Source organism: Buteo buteo, chromosome 23 (assembly GCF_964188355.1).
Source record: "Buteo buteo chromosome 23, bButBut1.hap1.1, whole genome shotgun sequence".
NCBI lineage: Eukaryota > Metazoa > Chordata > Aves > Accipitriformes > Accipitridae > Buteo > Buteo buteo.
Genome location: NC_134193.1, coordinates 16,096,058 through 16,112,252, shown reverse-complemented (window position 1 = coordinate 16,112,252; position 16,195 = coordinate 16,096,058). Strand labels below are relative to the sequence as shown.

The window sequence follows — 16,195 nt, the reverse complement described above, 5'->3', positions numbered from 1 at the left end:
ATTGGGATTACAATAAAATGAGATTACTCAGAGGAAGTGCAGCACATCAAATTGAATTGAACTGCCAGAGCTGAAAGGCATCCTCTTCATACATTCAGCTAATTTTTTTGCCAGCTGGTTATTTCTCTATTAACCAAATAGTTGACACTCATGTAGTTATCTCAAGCTTTAAAGCGTAGGAGATACTGGGATAACCAATCAAGTGAAAAATACTTTTAATAGTAATGTTAATTCCGGTGGGTCCTGAGGTGTTTTACTCACTATAAGCAGGTTATAAAGGGCAATAACAATTACTTGACTTGCGTTTCAGAAGCAGCCACCTTGAGAGTGGAATGTGGCACTTTTCAGACTGTACTGTAACATTAGACATTGCTGTGGGATGAGTAGCATAAATACAGTACATTATGAGGATTACCTAGGCTGGAATTTCACTGACTAGATACACGATTTAACACTTATATTCATACAACTAGCGCAGTAGGATCCTCAGAGTAGAATTGATCACCCTTAAGTTTCTAAAAGTTAGACATCTAAATCTGTGCCAGGTACCCAGAGTTTCTCATGGAGGCACTGGAGAGAAGTACCTCTCTTCAGAGGACAGGGCATCTCATCTGCAGAAATGTGTGCAGAGGATACATTGGATGAGTCACTCTCTGGAGATGCCTGTTTCGCCCCATGACTGTTGATGGTTGATCAACACTGGTTCAGTTGTCTGAATCTGAGATGCACAAATTTAAGAGGGATGAATCTTCATCCTTGTGATCATAAATGGGTTCTCGGTTTGTAATCAGAGGCAAAGACAGTGATTCCAGCCTTATGCTCTAGACTGGCATGGTAACAAATCTATTATCAGACTATTTATGTTTCCTGCATTAACCATTGTGGATTAGTTGGTAGAATCTAGTGGTCCTCCGCAATGGTGTCATTAACTACAACAGATTATGAACAGAGCAAGACTGAAGTATATGGTAAACCTTCCTACAGTTTGCATTATTTTCAAAGAATAGCAATGTCACAAAATACTCATGCATTTTGTCTGGAATATTAGCTGATAGGTAAAGACTGCCAGGGATAATTTGCAATTTTGGTAATGGTTGCCCAGCAATGAGAGGTACTTGTGATGCAGGGCTTTGGATTACTTGGCATTAACCTGAACTGCCTTTTAGTCTGTAGGGATAACCTTCAAAATATATAGGGGAGAAATATCTTTCATAACATGTTTTTCTGCAATTTTTTGAATTGTTCTTGTCTGGAAAGTTTAATCTTTAATGACCTAGAGATGACTCATAAATCATCTTTTATGTATATATTTATAGGTTCTGCAAACATTTTTATCCATGGCTCAGAGCAGCATAATTCCCTGACTTCTGAAATACATTTCCTGAGGAAGCAAAATCAAGTTCTGAATGCAATGCTAGCAAAAGGATCCAGAGGTAAAAATGTAAAACTGTGCTTTACAGGAGTAGACTGCAACTCATTCCAGATCAGAAAACCATAAAATATTAACAGTCCATTCATTAAACTGGCTTAACCATTCTTCCCAACCCTGAAATTCTATGCTCAACCGTAAGCATTCAAACTGGGGTTAATAATAATAAAGGAGTAGCAGTAATGCTCCTTCTTTCTGTATATTTGTAGCATTTTCCATTTGATATTTACTTTCATTTCTCCGTTCTTCTTTTTGCATTCCTTTCTTTTTGTACATTCTTTTTCCTCTTCCCCCTGTGCCTTTTGTTACCATTTTCTTGCTCCTTTTTCCCCATGCTTCCATACTGAAGCCCTCATAAGAAAAAAAAGAAAAAAAGTCCTAGAATAGTGTTATTGCTGAAAACAAAACCATGCAGTACAGAAGAGTTTCAAAGGGGAGCAAACTAATTATACTTAGGTTCCGAAATCTGCTACAGAGGCTTGACTGAACAGGCCAAGTCATCTTCTTTTTTGAAACACTTCAGAAGAGAACAGAACTGAGGGAATCCATTTGGAAGTATTTGTAATCTCTTGAGATTATTTTTAAACTTTTGTCATTCTCACAGCTGTGAAGAGAGAATGTTAAAGTCTTCCCTCTTCTTTTCGCCCAAGAAAACCAACAACTTGCCAACTAGGTCTTAAAAGCAGCTTAAGCCACAGTTAGGTTATAAGTCTCCATATTTTCAGACTGTGTAAAAGCACTGGTGCTTCTTCCAGAGTCGTGTATTCTCTGATCTGTTCTGGTGCATCTTTGGCCTATCAGTTTGTTCAAGTTCTACTTTTTTAATTAATATATTCACACTTTTGTTTGTTGAATACTATCCTTCTGACCAAATTCCAAGAGGTGTTGGGGGCATTTGGCATATAAGGCTGTACATAGGTTTTTACTGGGACTTTGTAAGTCCTGGGGGTTAAATGTTCCACGTTACAGAAAATGCACCTGGCAAAAGTCATTAGAAAATTGAAATACTGAAATCCTAAAACTCACAAGAGCAGCTGTTATTTTCTGACAGTCTCTGAAAAAGCTGGTTTTGTTAAAAAGCGTAGCTTTAGTAGGTTGTGGGGATTGCAAATATCTTGTGTTTCTTTTTCTTTCAGATAAACAGAAGGAAAATGAAAAGTTAAGAGAATCTCTTTCTAAAAAGAATGCAATCATTGAGCATCTTCATGAGGATTATGAATGCATCAAGAAAGAAAATGAAAGGTTGCAAAAACAAATTGGCCAAAAGGAAGATGAAACCAGATATCTGACATGTCAAATTTACAGCAGTCGTAATGAATTAAACAGGTATTGATTCTGTCCACATTTAGACATTCATTTAGAGAAGAAAACTGTCAATGTGACAAGCATGTGTTTAGCCATAGCCATTAACATTAATGAGGTACATAGATATATTCAAAAGGCAAGGGAAAAATTACAGAGGAAAAGGGAATGGATTTTAGATTTTGAAACAAAATGTAAGAATTTAACTTTTAACTTAGCTGTTTATTGGGACTTAACAGGTTGCAAACAGAAATTAATGTAAAGCAACATCAGCTCTCCGAGAATGAGAAGTTACTGCAGTCACTTAGAACGGAGATCAAAGTTTATGAAAAGTTGGAAGAAGCAAGAAGGAAGAGGACAGGTATAAATGCACAATTGTTTCTACACCCATAGCCCTTGCAACCCTTCCCTCTCTGAATATGATCTTGTCAAAGGACAGTAAGGCTATGTCACTATTTCTTTGTTTCTACTTGTCTGCTATGCAAAGTAGAACTGACAACTTGATGATAAAATGCTACTTTTTACTTAGTAAGGAGTGTAACTGTGAGGTTGAGATGTGTCATATGTTCTGACTAGGCACACCCGAGTTTCCTTTATCTTTTTAGCTAAGTTAAAACCAAATATTGAAGATTCAGTGGCTCAGGCTGGATAAGCTTCATGGGAGCTTAGATATTTACTTGTCATCTAAATACATGCTGCTGCATTCTCACAGGTAGTGCTTACTCAGGTAGCTTGTGCTTTCTGTTGTCTGAATATGAGGGTAGTGTCTTCTCCCTAGGGCTGGGGAGAAGTGCTGGCACTGCTTTCTGAACGAGACATTTAATAATTTCCTGTCCACTTGTCTGTCACTAAAGGTGAGGGGTAGGAATGAGACTTAATGAGTTCTTCCTACCCCTTTTAAGGAATCTATACCACCACATTAGTTGTTGGTATGGCTAGGTAAAAAAGTGGAATGCTGTTCATTGCTGCATACCCGTTTTGGGATCCAGCAAATTTCCCATTGGAAGTTCTTGTAAAAGTTGATTCCCCCCACCTGCCCCTTCCTGCTCCTTTGAGTAATATGCCCTGCTGTCGCTGTATTTCATGCCTAGCTGCAGCAGAAGAGCCCTGTTGGCATAAGGCTTTAAGCCAAAGGTGGCTCAGGGATGGAAGTAAGTCTCCCTACAGAACTGGTAATGTAGTTAGAGAGTAGCAGCACCCTCCTCATGCAGTTGAGCCCCTTCCCACTGTCTGGAGAACAGTTTGATTTCAACATGAAAGAATACATGGAATTGTTTGTGTACTGACCTCCTTCTATGAAGAGACGAACACAGCCCTTGCTTTTTTCAGGTTCAGATTTGTTCCTCTGGTTGCCAGGTGATCACTATTTTCTTTTTTCTTCTGTGTATAAAATTAAACTCCCAATTCTACTCCATCCCTCCTCCGCGCTCCAAGATTACCCATTCTTTTTTGTTTCCCTAGACTGTGCATTAATGCACTTCAAATTTTGTAAATCCTCTTCATTCTCTTTTTATATTTTTTTCCTTTTGGCATAAGACTTATTGGCTTTTATGGACAAAGTGAAAAATAATTTTCAGCTCTTTAAATCTTTCGAGGGTAGAAGCAATTAAGACATGCTTTTTTGTCAAACCATTATCTTAATGCTGTTTGTAGTTAATTCTTAATATTGAGGATAACGCTGGCTGTAATTTACTTGCTCAGCATTCTGATAATGGCTAATGTTATTTTAATTGTTGAAGATGTTAAGTGTTTCTTTTGAAATTGTCTCAGATCCCAGATGTGATGCATCAGAAGAATTCCGAAAAGATCAGAATAATCCACTTGACTTACATGAACTATTGACTGAAATACAGAGTTTGCGAGTGCAGCTTGAAAGAACCATAGAGACAAACAAGTCTTTGCATGAAAAATTAGAGGAACAGCTTTCAAAAGAAAAGAGAGAGGAAGTGGGATCAGTGTCAGCTGTAAATATCAACTATCTTTTCAAACAAGAATCTCAGCATTACGCAGGAATGAATGGTACTGTGCCATACATGCTTTTGTTATACTGTAGAACCTGTGCCTTGTTCTTTAAAGATGCTCTTAAAGCCTTGTACAGCATCAGCTGTACATTTGGGAGCTGCCTATCAGCCTTTCAGCTCCCTTTCCTGTTAGAGCTATTAGTGCATGGGGAGGTGAAGTGCATACTGCACTGTCTTACAGCCTCTAACTGTCACTTCCTTTTCATTCAAGAAAAGCATTTGCAGACAGTCTCTGGGATGGAAAGATGCCTACATTAAATTGCAATAAATTTTGCTTACCCGGGGGTTCTTTTTTTTAATGCAGAGCTCTATAGTGTGTGCTAAGGGTGAGTATGTATTACTCAAGATTTATCAATAAGTGCACTAACTGGTCTTTTTATAAATCAGTTGTCCCCTTTTTGCCCTTGAAGAATATCTTACCTTTATTTCAATCACTGTTAAGTGATACTGTTCTAGCAAATCAGGGAAAATATAGTGTTTACACTCAGGGTTAGATTATTGTCCCAATATGGAGGTACATGGGATACAGAAGGCACAAGAATGTTCTTTCTTGCTGCTAAAGTACTCTGCATAGTAACAGCTTTCTATAGTTCCAGCATAAAGCCAGCTCTCCTACTGCCTGTACAGGTATACATCGTGTTATGGGAACCAATAATAATGGGGCTTTTTGGGTCCATACACTTCACCCAAACGTGCCTACCTAAATCTTACACACCACACAGAGCAAGTAGCCCCAGCCAGAGGATTAGTATGAGAGCTCGTGAGACACAACAGGGTTTTCTACCACCTTACTTCTTTTGTGAGTCCATCATGTCCAATCAGAATTGTACTTCAGAGGAAATACATAATGAGCATAACTCTGCTCAACCCTGCACAAGTAAGAAAGATGCTGAATGTAGCAAATAACGTTTATGGGTTGCTACCATTCTCTGTGCACTTTATAGTTGAACACTAAATTACAGTCTTGTGCTCCACATGGGGATGGTTCCTTAGGGCCAGTCACGATAAGGTAGGTGTGGAACACCTTTGTGTGGAACCTCTATCACCAGTGTCCCCAGGTTGCATTAGTTCCCAGTTAGTTTCTAGATAGAATCCTAGATGTTGCTTTTGACCTGCATCAGGTAGAGTAGATGGGAGCTGGAAAAGTGTGTTATTTCTTTAAGAAAATGGTAAATAGTGTTATAATACCTTTGATATGGACCAGAAAGACTCCTTGGAATGTCAACAGCCGAATTTGTTAGCTTTTTAGATGTACTGTGATTGGTCTTTACTCGTAGGTACGTAGGGAATTTGGAAGGTCTGGGGATATACAATCTATACAATCTTTAGTATGGTATAGCCTTGGAGAGTGTCATACTTTTTGTGGAGTTAATGGGAAGCTTGCATTTGTTGATTAAAATATCTTTATCAGGATATATTTTAGATTTTCTGACCATGACTTGATTTTGGGAGTTATCTAGAACTTTGGATAGATGGTAAAAAGATAAATGTAGGTAAATACTGGTAGATACATGGCGTGGTACTAGGAAATTAGCTGTGTTTCCCTGCTTCCTGAATCCAAGTTTAGCATCAGCAAAAAAGAAAAAGGAACAGAAGTAGGGCTAGGAAGTTTTTTTTAATGCATGTTAACTTCTACTGATATACTCTTCCTTGTCCCATTTTTATGTATAGAAAATCTTTGCAAATGCCCTGCTGCCAGCAGAAACACTTGTGAGCTGCAGAAGCATGGACATTGCATTTCGCTAGCAAAAACAGGTACATCCAAAAGTATTTTAAATGTGCATGTTATCTATATCCCAGACTTGCTGTTTAAGAGAAGTCTAGTGTCAATTAGTTCTGCATGTAAGAATAAAAAAAATTAAACTCTTTTTCTGTCCCAGGTATGCACTCTGCCTCTAAAGACAGTTTAGACAGTAATTCACACTGCAGTAGCACTTCATCTTCCAGTATGGCATGTACCCCTCGTCTTGTGCCTGGACATCGTATGTGGGCAGACAAAAACGGGCGCCACGTTCTTGGCTTGATTGAGGATTATAATGCTCTACGGAAACAGATTTCAGAAGGGCAACAGGTCTTAGCAGAAATGGAGATTTCTTTAAGAGAGGTCACTGGTACGAAACTGCAGGAGCCTGGAATAAAGGTAAACAGTGAAAGCTGTTAAAGGATGGTGAATTTTACCTAGAGGTGCAAAACGTATAGGTTACAAAAGCAAAGAACTAGGTTAATGGTGCAGCAGGCACCATTAACTGAATAACTCTGTCAGGACACCTCAACCTTGACAGTGCAAGTCGCATCTAGATGCAGGCACCTGTCTGTGATTCTGGGTTAATGAGGCTACAGATAAATTAGTTAATTCTGGTCCTTTAACAAGCAGTCTCACTTTTACTTGCAATGGGGTGAAACTACTTCCTTTTACTTTGGAAATAGGTGATTGTTACACTGGAAAAAATAAATAGCCAAACGAAACCAACAACAAAACCCAGATAAAACTCTAAAATGCTTTAGAAAGGGCTTAAACTAGGGGTATGTATCAGTAACCTAGGGATAAAAATAATTTGGGAGATTTTCTTGTAATGAAGGCTTGGTATAAATGCAGGAAATATGAGACAGTTAAAAGAAATCTGATATACAGCTGATAAAGTTCCCCACTTACTTGTATTCAGCCCTTTAGTAATACCAAGTGATAATTGTACATTAATGATTGATATATGCTAATGAGAGTTGTTTCATATTAGGGAAGCTTTTTAATATTTTTCCACTTTCTGGTATCAGTTGAACACTTTAGCAATATCAGTAGCTAGTCTAGAAACTTGAATATCTCATTATTGATCAAATATTGTCTTCTAAGACATAGTGTATCATCCTTTCTGCATCAAGTGTGACACAGTGATATCAAGTCACGGTGCTCTTGCTGTAGTCTTAAACGTAATAATTCCTAAACAAATAAAATGTTTGCTTTGTATTGAATAATGTCAATCCTTTTCCGCTAGAATCAGGAGAACTACTAGTGTTTACTTACGCTAATGTTTTCTTGTTTAATATTGTTAATGTCTGGATATACTTAATGATAGCATATTTGGGGTAGATTGAATAAGACAAATCTACCTACAAGCTTCAAACAAAGGGAAGGAACAATCTGTACATGTACATGTCCGTGGCAGCTAATAAGGAACTGAGAAGCTTAAACCGCAACAGGAAAGGCTTGGATCAGGCATTTCTAGAACATGCCAGTGGTAAAAATAATGAAACACTGGAATGGAGGGTGCTCAGACACACTGTTATTGGAGGCCCTTTTAAGAACCAATTACGTGAATGTTTGAAAAATTACATGTAATGCTTTCCTGCCTTGGAGCGGGAAAGCAAAGTGGGTGAGTAAGGAAGGTCCTTTTCATCCCTATGATTTTATGATAATGTAAATGTTGTAAAAAACATGCTTACTGCTCTTCAAAAACCAGAAGGTCTTAACTGCTTGGATAAATTAATGCTACTTAATTTTCTAGTTATGATTAGTAAAGCTATTGAAGATGCAGTCTTCAACAATTCCAAAATTCTTTTTGTGGTATCATATGTGTGCTCACACAGTAAAATGATGTCTGAATGACACTTAAGACTCTCTGAAGTATCATATATTTTCAAATGACCTAGTTAAGATACTGATTAAGACTGAAAAAGTAATCTCTCTAAGTTTTTAACTTGTTTTGTTGGTGTAAAGATAAAAGCAGTAAGTTTCACAATTTGCAGTTTCCTATCAAGCTTTACATCACTGAAGTTTCAGACTACTTAGCAAATGGGATATTTTATGTGACAGAAGGATTCTGGTTAGATAACAATGCTAAATAAGTATTCAAATGATATGCTGCATGGGGCAGGAACTGTGAATGCTTTTCTTTCATTACCCTTCCCCCTTCTGTATCACCATTGCTTTGGTAATTCATTTGCTCCCCTTGCATTCTTTCCCTCCTTTATTTCACATTTATGCAATTTCTTCAATTTGGTTTTCTCATCTGTCAGCAGAGGAAAACATTTTATGTGTGTCCTGATAGTTATTTTAGCATTAAATGGAACAGTTTAAAGGGTCTGCTAAGGAAGAAACGTCTATATTGCTTAAATTGATGTCTGTAATCATTTGACTTTCAAATAACATGACATGAAATAAAATGGAGAAAGAAGAGAGTTGCCAACTATTACAATGTGGCATAGCAAATCTAGTAAATATAATCTATTATTAATCATGGTTATTGATTAGGATAAATCCCTTCCCTCCCTGAAATTCTCAGATAATGCATAATTCAGCAGTCTTTGTAAACTAACAAATTAGCTTTTGTGACACACAATAGCTGTGTACATCATCATAAATATGAAATCATACCAACTGGATTTAAACCATTAATTAAGATTACATTTTCATAATGTTTTAAGCATAAAATGTAACATGTCTCTAATCCTATGATACAGGTACCAGACCAGGCATCACTGCATAGCTTTTCCACAAATATTCACACAGTACAGCAGATTTTAGAAGAGGCTGCACGTTTACTGAAACTTCTCTGGAGAGTTTCCCTTCCACTGAAAGCTGTGCATGGTACTACTCATGGGACTCAGGTACTGTTATGTTGCATTTTGCGGTTTTTGGGTTGGGTTTTTTGGTGGGTTTTTTTCAGCTGTTGTAACATGTCAGGGAAAATGCATCAGTTAGGAACATGTCATTTGGGAAAATCTTTTGAAAATCATGAACCCAGCATGCCCAGTCTCTGGACACATGGATTTAGTCAGCTCTCATCACTGAAGGCTAAGGCTGAATGTGTGCTGGCTTTCTAGCTTGATCATATTGTATATTGAGGTGTTTTTTTATAAATACTTTATATTAAAGATGTAATCTGTAACCCTGTTACATGATATTCAGGAAACCTAGGCAGGTGGTGAATGTTCCATTTCAACAAGAAAAGGTTTGGACTCCCTGTTACAGAACCAAATTCAATTGGATTATGTATATACTAGTAACAACAGAAACTTCAGCAACTTTGATGTAATCTGAACTGCATTTTCCTTTTATGTTTTTGATGCCTAAGCTGTAAAATAGGATGCTTTTTTAAAAGTGTGACAAAACCCCGAGACAAATTTTATAACGTTTTAACTAAAAAGGATTGCACTATGCAAATGAATGAAAGTAAACTGAATGAGGAATGAGTTATCTATACTGTCATAATACCACCACTCAGTAATGAAACTGTTTCAAACTCTGGCTTTAAAATAAATCTAAAGTATTTTCACTGAGGTTTTTGTATATGTTTCTTAAGGAAAGCAGGTTATTGCTGAAAAAAAACTCCCAAACTTTAGGAGAGTAAACATTTTATATATAATTTTAATAACATTTTTTGATGTTATTTTCTAGCATCCTTAAATGTGTAAAATCACAAAAGCAGTAAGAATGAACTATGCTGTCTAATATATTCACTGATATTTCAGCTCCATATTTGGGATGTCTTGACAAGTGTGTATACTTCCACTTTTATCCTTATGTGTATAATCAATATAGAGAGCTGTATGTTGGCCTGGATTGCAGTATCTGAACATATCTTACACGCGCAGCTTTCAGTATGTCGGTGATGCATCTGGTGCTTTACTGTCAGACTGATCTAAACCTTCTTGATCTGGATCAATCAATTCTGAAAATCTGGCCTTAATGTGTGTGGGATCTGACTTCCTAGGACTACACCTAATTAGAGCCTCATAGAATCTTTTCTAGAGTTCTTTATCCAACATCCTGAGATCTTAAGGATATTAGATTGTTTCTGATGTCTTAAATGCAGTATATGAAAGAATGTCTCTTGAAGCTTGATTCTAAGAGATACTGAACATTCACTGCCTTCTCTTCAGCCCCACAGGAGTTGTGAGTAATCAGTTCTTCTGAAGAGCTAAATGCTAGGGGTGAATTCCAGAAGATGATACTATTATTTAACAAGTGGCACAACAAGAAAAAAAAAAGTACAAGCTTAAGTTTGCATGAGGATCCAGATCAGTGATACTGGCAGACTATGTCAGGGCTACTCATAGTGCTGTTTTACAAGATACTAACCATAACTTGGTTGGAATTGGTGGTGAATAGTGAACCTTAAATAACGATACTGTCAAATAATTTTGCAATAAAACTGTTCTGGTCATTTGTACAATGCCTTTTAGCCCTTTGATAAAGGCAGCATCAGCTATTAACAGAACACTGGAGAAGGAAGCTGGAAGTTCAGAACCTGGCAGACAGGATCTTTGCTGATCCCATAGCACTGGCCTTCCTTGTATTTTCTAGTGGGGCGGGGGGGGGTTGGAAGAAGAGAGGGATGGAAGATTAAAACCAAAAATAGGCACTTTTCTCAGACTAGCGGAAAAACTAATTGCACTAAAAGCCAGCAAAGAATTGTAGTTGTCTGTTGGCAGATGTCATAGAATCATATGTCACTGGGGATGTGAATGTGGAAGGACAGGCTCAGTGATGTTTTATTCCTTTAAGTTGTTCATACTCTAAGTAAGCTTGAGGGCTCTTCTACGAAAGTTTTTAGCAATTCACAATGTACAAAGTACTTGTATATAATACCTTAATATAATAGTTTCTTCTTTTAATTTAGGATGAAGGAATGAAAGCAGAAATACTTAGATTACATAAGAAACTGTCCGAGCAAGAGAAGAAGTTACATAGCACAGTGAAACGCTTGCACTCCACAAACCAGCTGAAGGAAAATATGGAGAAAGTCATCATTGACCAGTGTAAGTGTATGATTTATTACTGGTTCTTATTTTATTTTTGTAGTCTGTGGCTACCTCTAAAATTGGAGAAATAACAAAATGAATATAGGTATGTATATTTTTTTCTTAACAAAAAAAAAAAAAAAAGAAATCTATCCTTACCTTCTCTTAAGAGGCAGAACTAAATGACTCATTCGTGTATGCTGGAATGGCACTTGTGTTATCAGTAATTCATCTAGACGGTAAAATGTTACATATCATACAATGTTATGAAAATGGCCTTAATACTGTAAGTTACTCAAGTCATTTAAATGCAATGTAGAGGAATAAATGCTATTTTGCTCCATAGCCTGTAATTTTTATATCTAAGGTACATGTATCTTCTGCCTGCAGGTGATTTTTTTTTAAGCATTTATAGGATGGTTTTTGGTCACTTCTTTCAGAATTGTTGTATTAAACGATGTACAAGTTATTTATATTAAATCCAAAATTATGTTTTCTTTAGGATTTAAAGTTAAATAGCTCAGTTTAGGGTTGTCATATAAAAATCAAAGCTATTCTGTCTGTCCTAATAATATCCCTGGGGTAGATTTACTGGTTTAGTTTGGTCAGTTCCTAGTTCCAGTGACATCTCAGACATACTGGATAATTTCAGTAGGGCTGAGCAGAGTATAAATCAACAGAGATTTTACCCTTGGGGCCAAAATGTTATGCCCACAGCCATTCCACCCACCCATACTTTCAAAAAGAAGAAAACAGTACATCTACCCCTTATTTTGCTCACTCCTTTTCAGGGCATTCAACCTCATCTGAACTAGGTCCTGATAAAATGAAGCCTGCATTTTCTGAAATCTCCTTCATGCAAAGTACTGCCTGGCTAGCAGCAGCTTTGCTGTTAGTGTCACGTCCTCTAAATTCTCTTCATGTACTGAATTGAATATTTTTGATTTAGAAAAATCTAGTTTGCCAGGTGAAATGAATTTACTAGCAGAGTTCTTTATGAGCAGAGAGCACTCTGCTACACAGAAAGACCTAGATATGATTTTCTGTAAGTTTCATTGATTATGGGAATTATGGATGTCAAGTTACCTTTGCCTTAAAGAGCAATTTCAGAAATGTTTCTAAATTGCATCCGTACACAAATTCCTGACCAAGCATGCAACAAAACTGGTGGATCATATGAAGCTGCTGGATTTTGTTAGGATGCTTACACTTGTTTTTGATATTTCTTCCTTTCTCCTTTTGCTAGTAAGAAAGCAAAGGCATTGCAGTAGGTGACCTTGCCTGCCTTCATTCTCCAAACATCCTGTTAGCTGGCCACTCCACTGAGGATATTCAGGTTCCTTCTGTTATTTAGTTGAGCATTCCTAAATATATTTAGAGGCAGAGACTGGAACATTCTTGTGGCTCAGAGTCTTCTATGTGCTTTCTCTGGCAAGCGAACTCATTGCTTATAAACCTCATCTGAACCTCTGAACATGTAACAATGCAGTGCCAAATTGCAGTAATCTGCCAAGGGTATAATTATCTCATGACAGCTATACCCTTGGAGTTGTTGGGTTCTTATTATTGTAATGAAAAATCTTTATTATGGCTAAATTGTTTATTTTTGAGGCTGGAATATTAAATTGGTACTTGTGAATGGTATTTTTCAGCAGTTATGGAGCTGACAGAGATTAGAGAATCACATATTTAACCTGACATTTCTAAGTACCAGTTTTGTTTAGAAGCATCCCCTCCTCCGTTCACAGGTCTCATGCTGTCCCCACAGAGGCAAACTAGTTGGATGAATAGAGAAAACTTGGAACCCTTCAGAGCAAGTCACTGACATGATTTCCCCTAAGCATATATAGGTTGCTTTGTCCTTGAACTGCTGGAGGAGCTGGCTGACTTCTTTTGCCATCTGTCCTTTTCCCAGCCCATCGTCCCCCCCAACCTGTCCACTGCACAATTTTTCTCCCCCTTCTGCTAATTGCCCCCCTCCTCCCCCCGGCCCAAGTAGGCTACCTAGTAGATCAAATTGTAGTTAGTGCATGCACTGTCTCCCCTTAAAATTAACAGAAAGTCTTCCTTTGATGACTTAGGTCAAGGCAACCAGGTCATCAGTATCGCAGGGGGCTGTTCATACCTGTCACGTTAAATGTAGCGATAAGCTATGTGTGTTTTCACATGTATCGTTCTTGTTACGACAGAAAAACTTTAAAAACACTTCCCTGATGGTTTGATCTGAAAAGCAGATTATGTGCTACACAGAACATAGGGCCAGGGGTGGGAAGTGGCATTCTAGTGCTGGCGCTGCTGTGGTCCTGAGGGAACGCTTCTGCTCATCCCTAACTCTCTCCACTGGTACAGCGTTGCCCCTTAATCTTGGGTTGTTGCAGGTGGAGGTTTGTGTATTTGCCTGAGCTGCTGAACAGGGCTCAGGCGGGGGAGTAACAGTTCCGGATTTTGGTAAGAAAGAAAGTTGAAGTGGTGGTGGTGGGGTCTGTATGATTGCCTGGTCGCTGCCTGTCTTGTAGATGTGAGTTCATACATTATTTAGTATGTGGTCATAAGACTTGAATACAGGGAATAGAGAAAGACTGTGCAGTATTCTTTTTAATCTCCTCTTTCTATTCAGTGATTTTAACTCATGATGTCTTGAAGAAGGCTAGAGGAAACCTGGAAGTAAGTAAAATTTTTGCTTGCATTTAATTCCTTGGTCTATATTCATTAGAAATATGCACTGCTGTGTCACTAGTATTTTGCAGAATTAGTCTGATTTGCTTTAGGTTTGCTACCTAACGAAGTCTGGGTGACAGGGGTTTAGTATGATAAATATTCTGTAATGTTTGATGTTTGAATTAGAATTTTATGACTGACCATGTAAACAGCTAAACCCTTTCCTTTCTGATGCTTTCCCTAGATTAATATTCATGTGTCATCTTCTTCCAGTAGTTTATTTTTAGCAGATCACAGTCCAATAACCTGTCTACTGAGTAAGTTCACAAAAGGCACCCTTATTTAAAGCTTGTGTATGTGTTAATAACTGGTGGTGCTTTTTGTTTAAATATAGAACTAACAGGCAAAGCTTTTGCAAACAGCTATTTGCTAATGCAGTATATTAAATTAGTTTGAGTGTTTAAGTAATCACTGTTCAGATTTGATTTCTCCCAGAAGGTTCAGACTTTACTCGCAGAAGGATGTCATACACCTCTTGACTCCTAAATCCCATCCTTCTCCTCACACCACTCCATGCTGAACGATTATACATCTCCCAGCCACTCCTTAAATTTTCCTCTAACCTTTTCTGTGAATCTCTTTTCCCTTACCCTCATCAGCAGTGCCGCCTTGAACGCTTCCCCCTGCATCTGCTGTACTGTTGTCTCAGCCTTCTACCTGAGTTAGAAAGTGATGACATAAAAAAGTCTTTTTGCTTACAGAAGTCTTATCACTTTGATTTGAAGATCTGCTGAATACAGAAGCTCCTATTTGCAGATCCTTTTGTACCATTATGGGGTAGGGGCAAATTGTGTGCCTCTGAAGTACTGTAAAATAGTAATAATTACTGCTTTTCTAACCAGGTCCCACCGGCTGAGAATCAAAAATCACCTTCCTACACCAGCAAAAAAAGGATTCTCTGAAGGAGAAAGTTCTACTAATAAAGACTGATCTTGTGATTGTTGTTTGCTTCTTTATGCCTTACTATTTATTGATGTAAAAATGTTTGTTTGGTTCTTTTAATGGAATCAGCCTTTGACCAAAAAACAAAAGAGAAAAAAAAATCTTTTGATAAATAACTTATTTAACATTTTCTGTAATGTAGAAGATGGTTTTTAATATTTATTATAGAAGCAAGGTACTAGAGGTATTGAAGAAAAATCCAGATTTTTTTAAAGTTGGGTCATTTGAAATTTTATATTTGTACTTGTCATGTTATAAACCTATTTGTTGTTATAGTTAAACAAGTCCTGAAAAAATCAAGAATGTGATCCACCTTCCAAACTGTATCTCTACAGCTAAGAGAATGTAGGTTAAAAAAAAAAGAATAATCTGCCAGTTGGCATTGTTTTGTAACAATGTGTGTTCAATATTTTAAAGCATTTTAAACATATCTGGAAGATTCTTCTGGAAGCTGCCTGATGCTGAGCTTTCTTATTGCCCTATTAGAAACTTAGATTGATGCTCGGTCTGAAAATGTTACTTAAAATCAGACAATTAAAATGAAAAATAATCTACAAATGTGTTTGGGTTATTTTGTTTAAAATATCAGACTTTGAGCACTTACTGAACAAAGAAGCCACGTTAGAGCATTCGTTTCTTGAGTTCAGCTAAAATGAAATGAATCCAGTCCTTAGTGGCAGTGGGTGTAAGGTATCCCAGAAGTGCTTGTCATGGCTAAGTGGGGGTGTTGGAAACTTGCTTTCAGGAAGCCATAACTGAAAGGCATTTTGCTGTTGGCAAAATGTTAGTGTCATCCCCTGCCTGCCCCCTCCTTCCCGAGATCTGTATAGAGAGGACAGAAGGCCACGTGAGGAACACAGCTAAACAGTTTTGAAATCCATTTTTCTGCTAAAAACTCTGAAAAGCGTTTCTTAAATTTAAATAAATCTTTTACTATGGGGTTATGTTGCACACTGATACATATAATAGTGGTATTTTGGCAAGGCCAGAGAACACTGGCATAAAACATGCCTACTTGTGCTCCCCTCATCCTACCTGGTGCCTT

At 37.5% G+C, this 16,195-nt stretch overlaps 1 protein-coding gene across 5 annotated transcripts in view; it reads left to right on the top strand.

The window, feature by feature from the left end:
- CDK5RAP2 (CDK5 regulatory subunit associated protein 2) overlaps window positions 1-15,723 on the top strand; it is an 83,972-nt gene extending 68,249 nt beyond the window's left edge. For 2 of the 5 annotated variants that reach the window (XM_075056101.1, XM_075056104.1), the window contains 10 exons: window positions 1,317-1,433; window positions 2,566-2,755; window positions 2,971-3,092; window positions 4,502-4,750; window positions 6,424-6,507; window positions 6,633-6,892; window positions 9,208-9,354; window positions 11,370-11,508; window positions 14,108-14,154; window positions 14,393-15,021. In XM_075056101.1, coding sequence (XP_074912202.1) covers window positions 1,317-1,433; window positions 2,566-2,755; window positions 2,971-3,092; window positions 4,502-4,750; window positions 6,424-6,507; window positions 6,633-6,892; window positions 9,208-9,354; window positions 11,370-11,508; window positions 14,108-14,154; window positions 14,393-14,494 — 1,457 coding nt within the window. In that variant the 3' untranslated portion in view covers window positions 14,495-15,021. Of the gene's footprint in view, window positions 1-1,316; window positions 1,434-2,565; window positions 2,756-2,970; window positions 3,093-4,501; window positions 4,751-6,423; window positions 6,508-6,632; window positions 6,893-9,207; window positions 9,355-11,369; window positions 11,509-14,107; window positions 14,155-14,392; window positions 15,022-15,050 lie in introns of those variants that run through there. The other 3 variants (XM_075056103.1, XM_075056102.1, XM_075056100.1) reach the window with 2 other exon arrangements.
- Window positions 15,724-16,195: the final 472 nt, after the last annotated feature.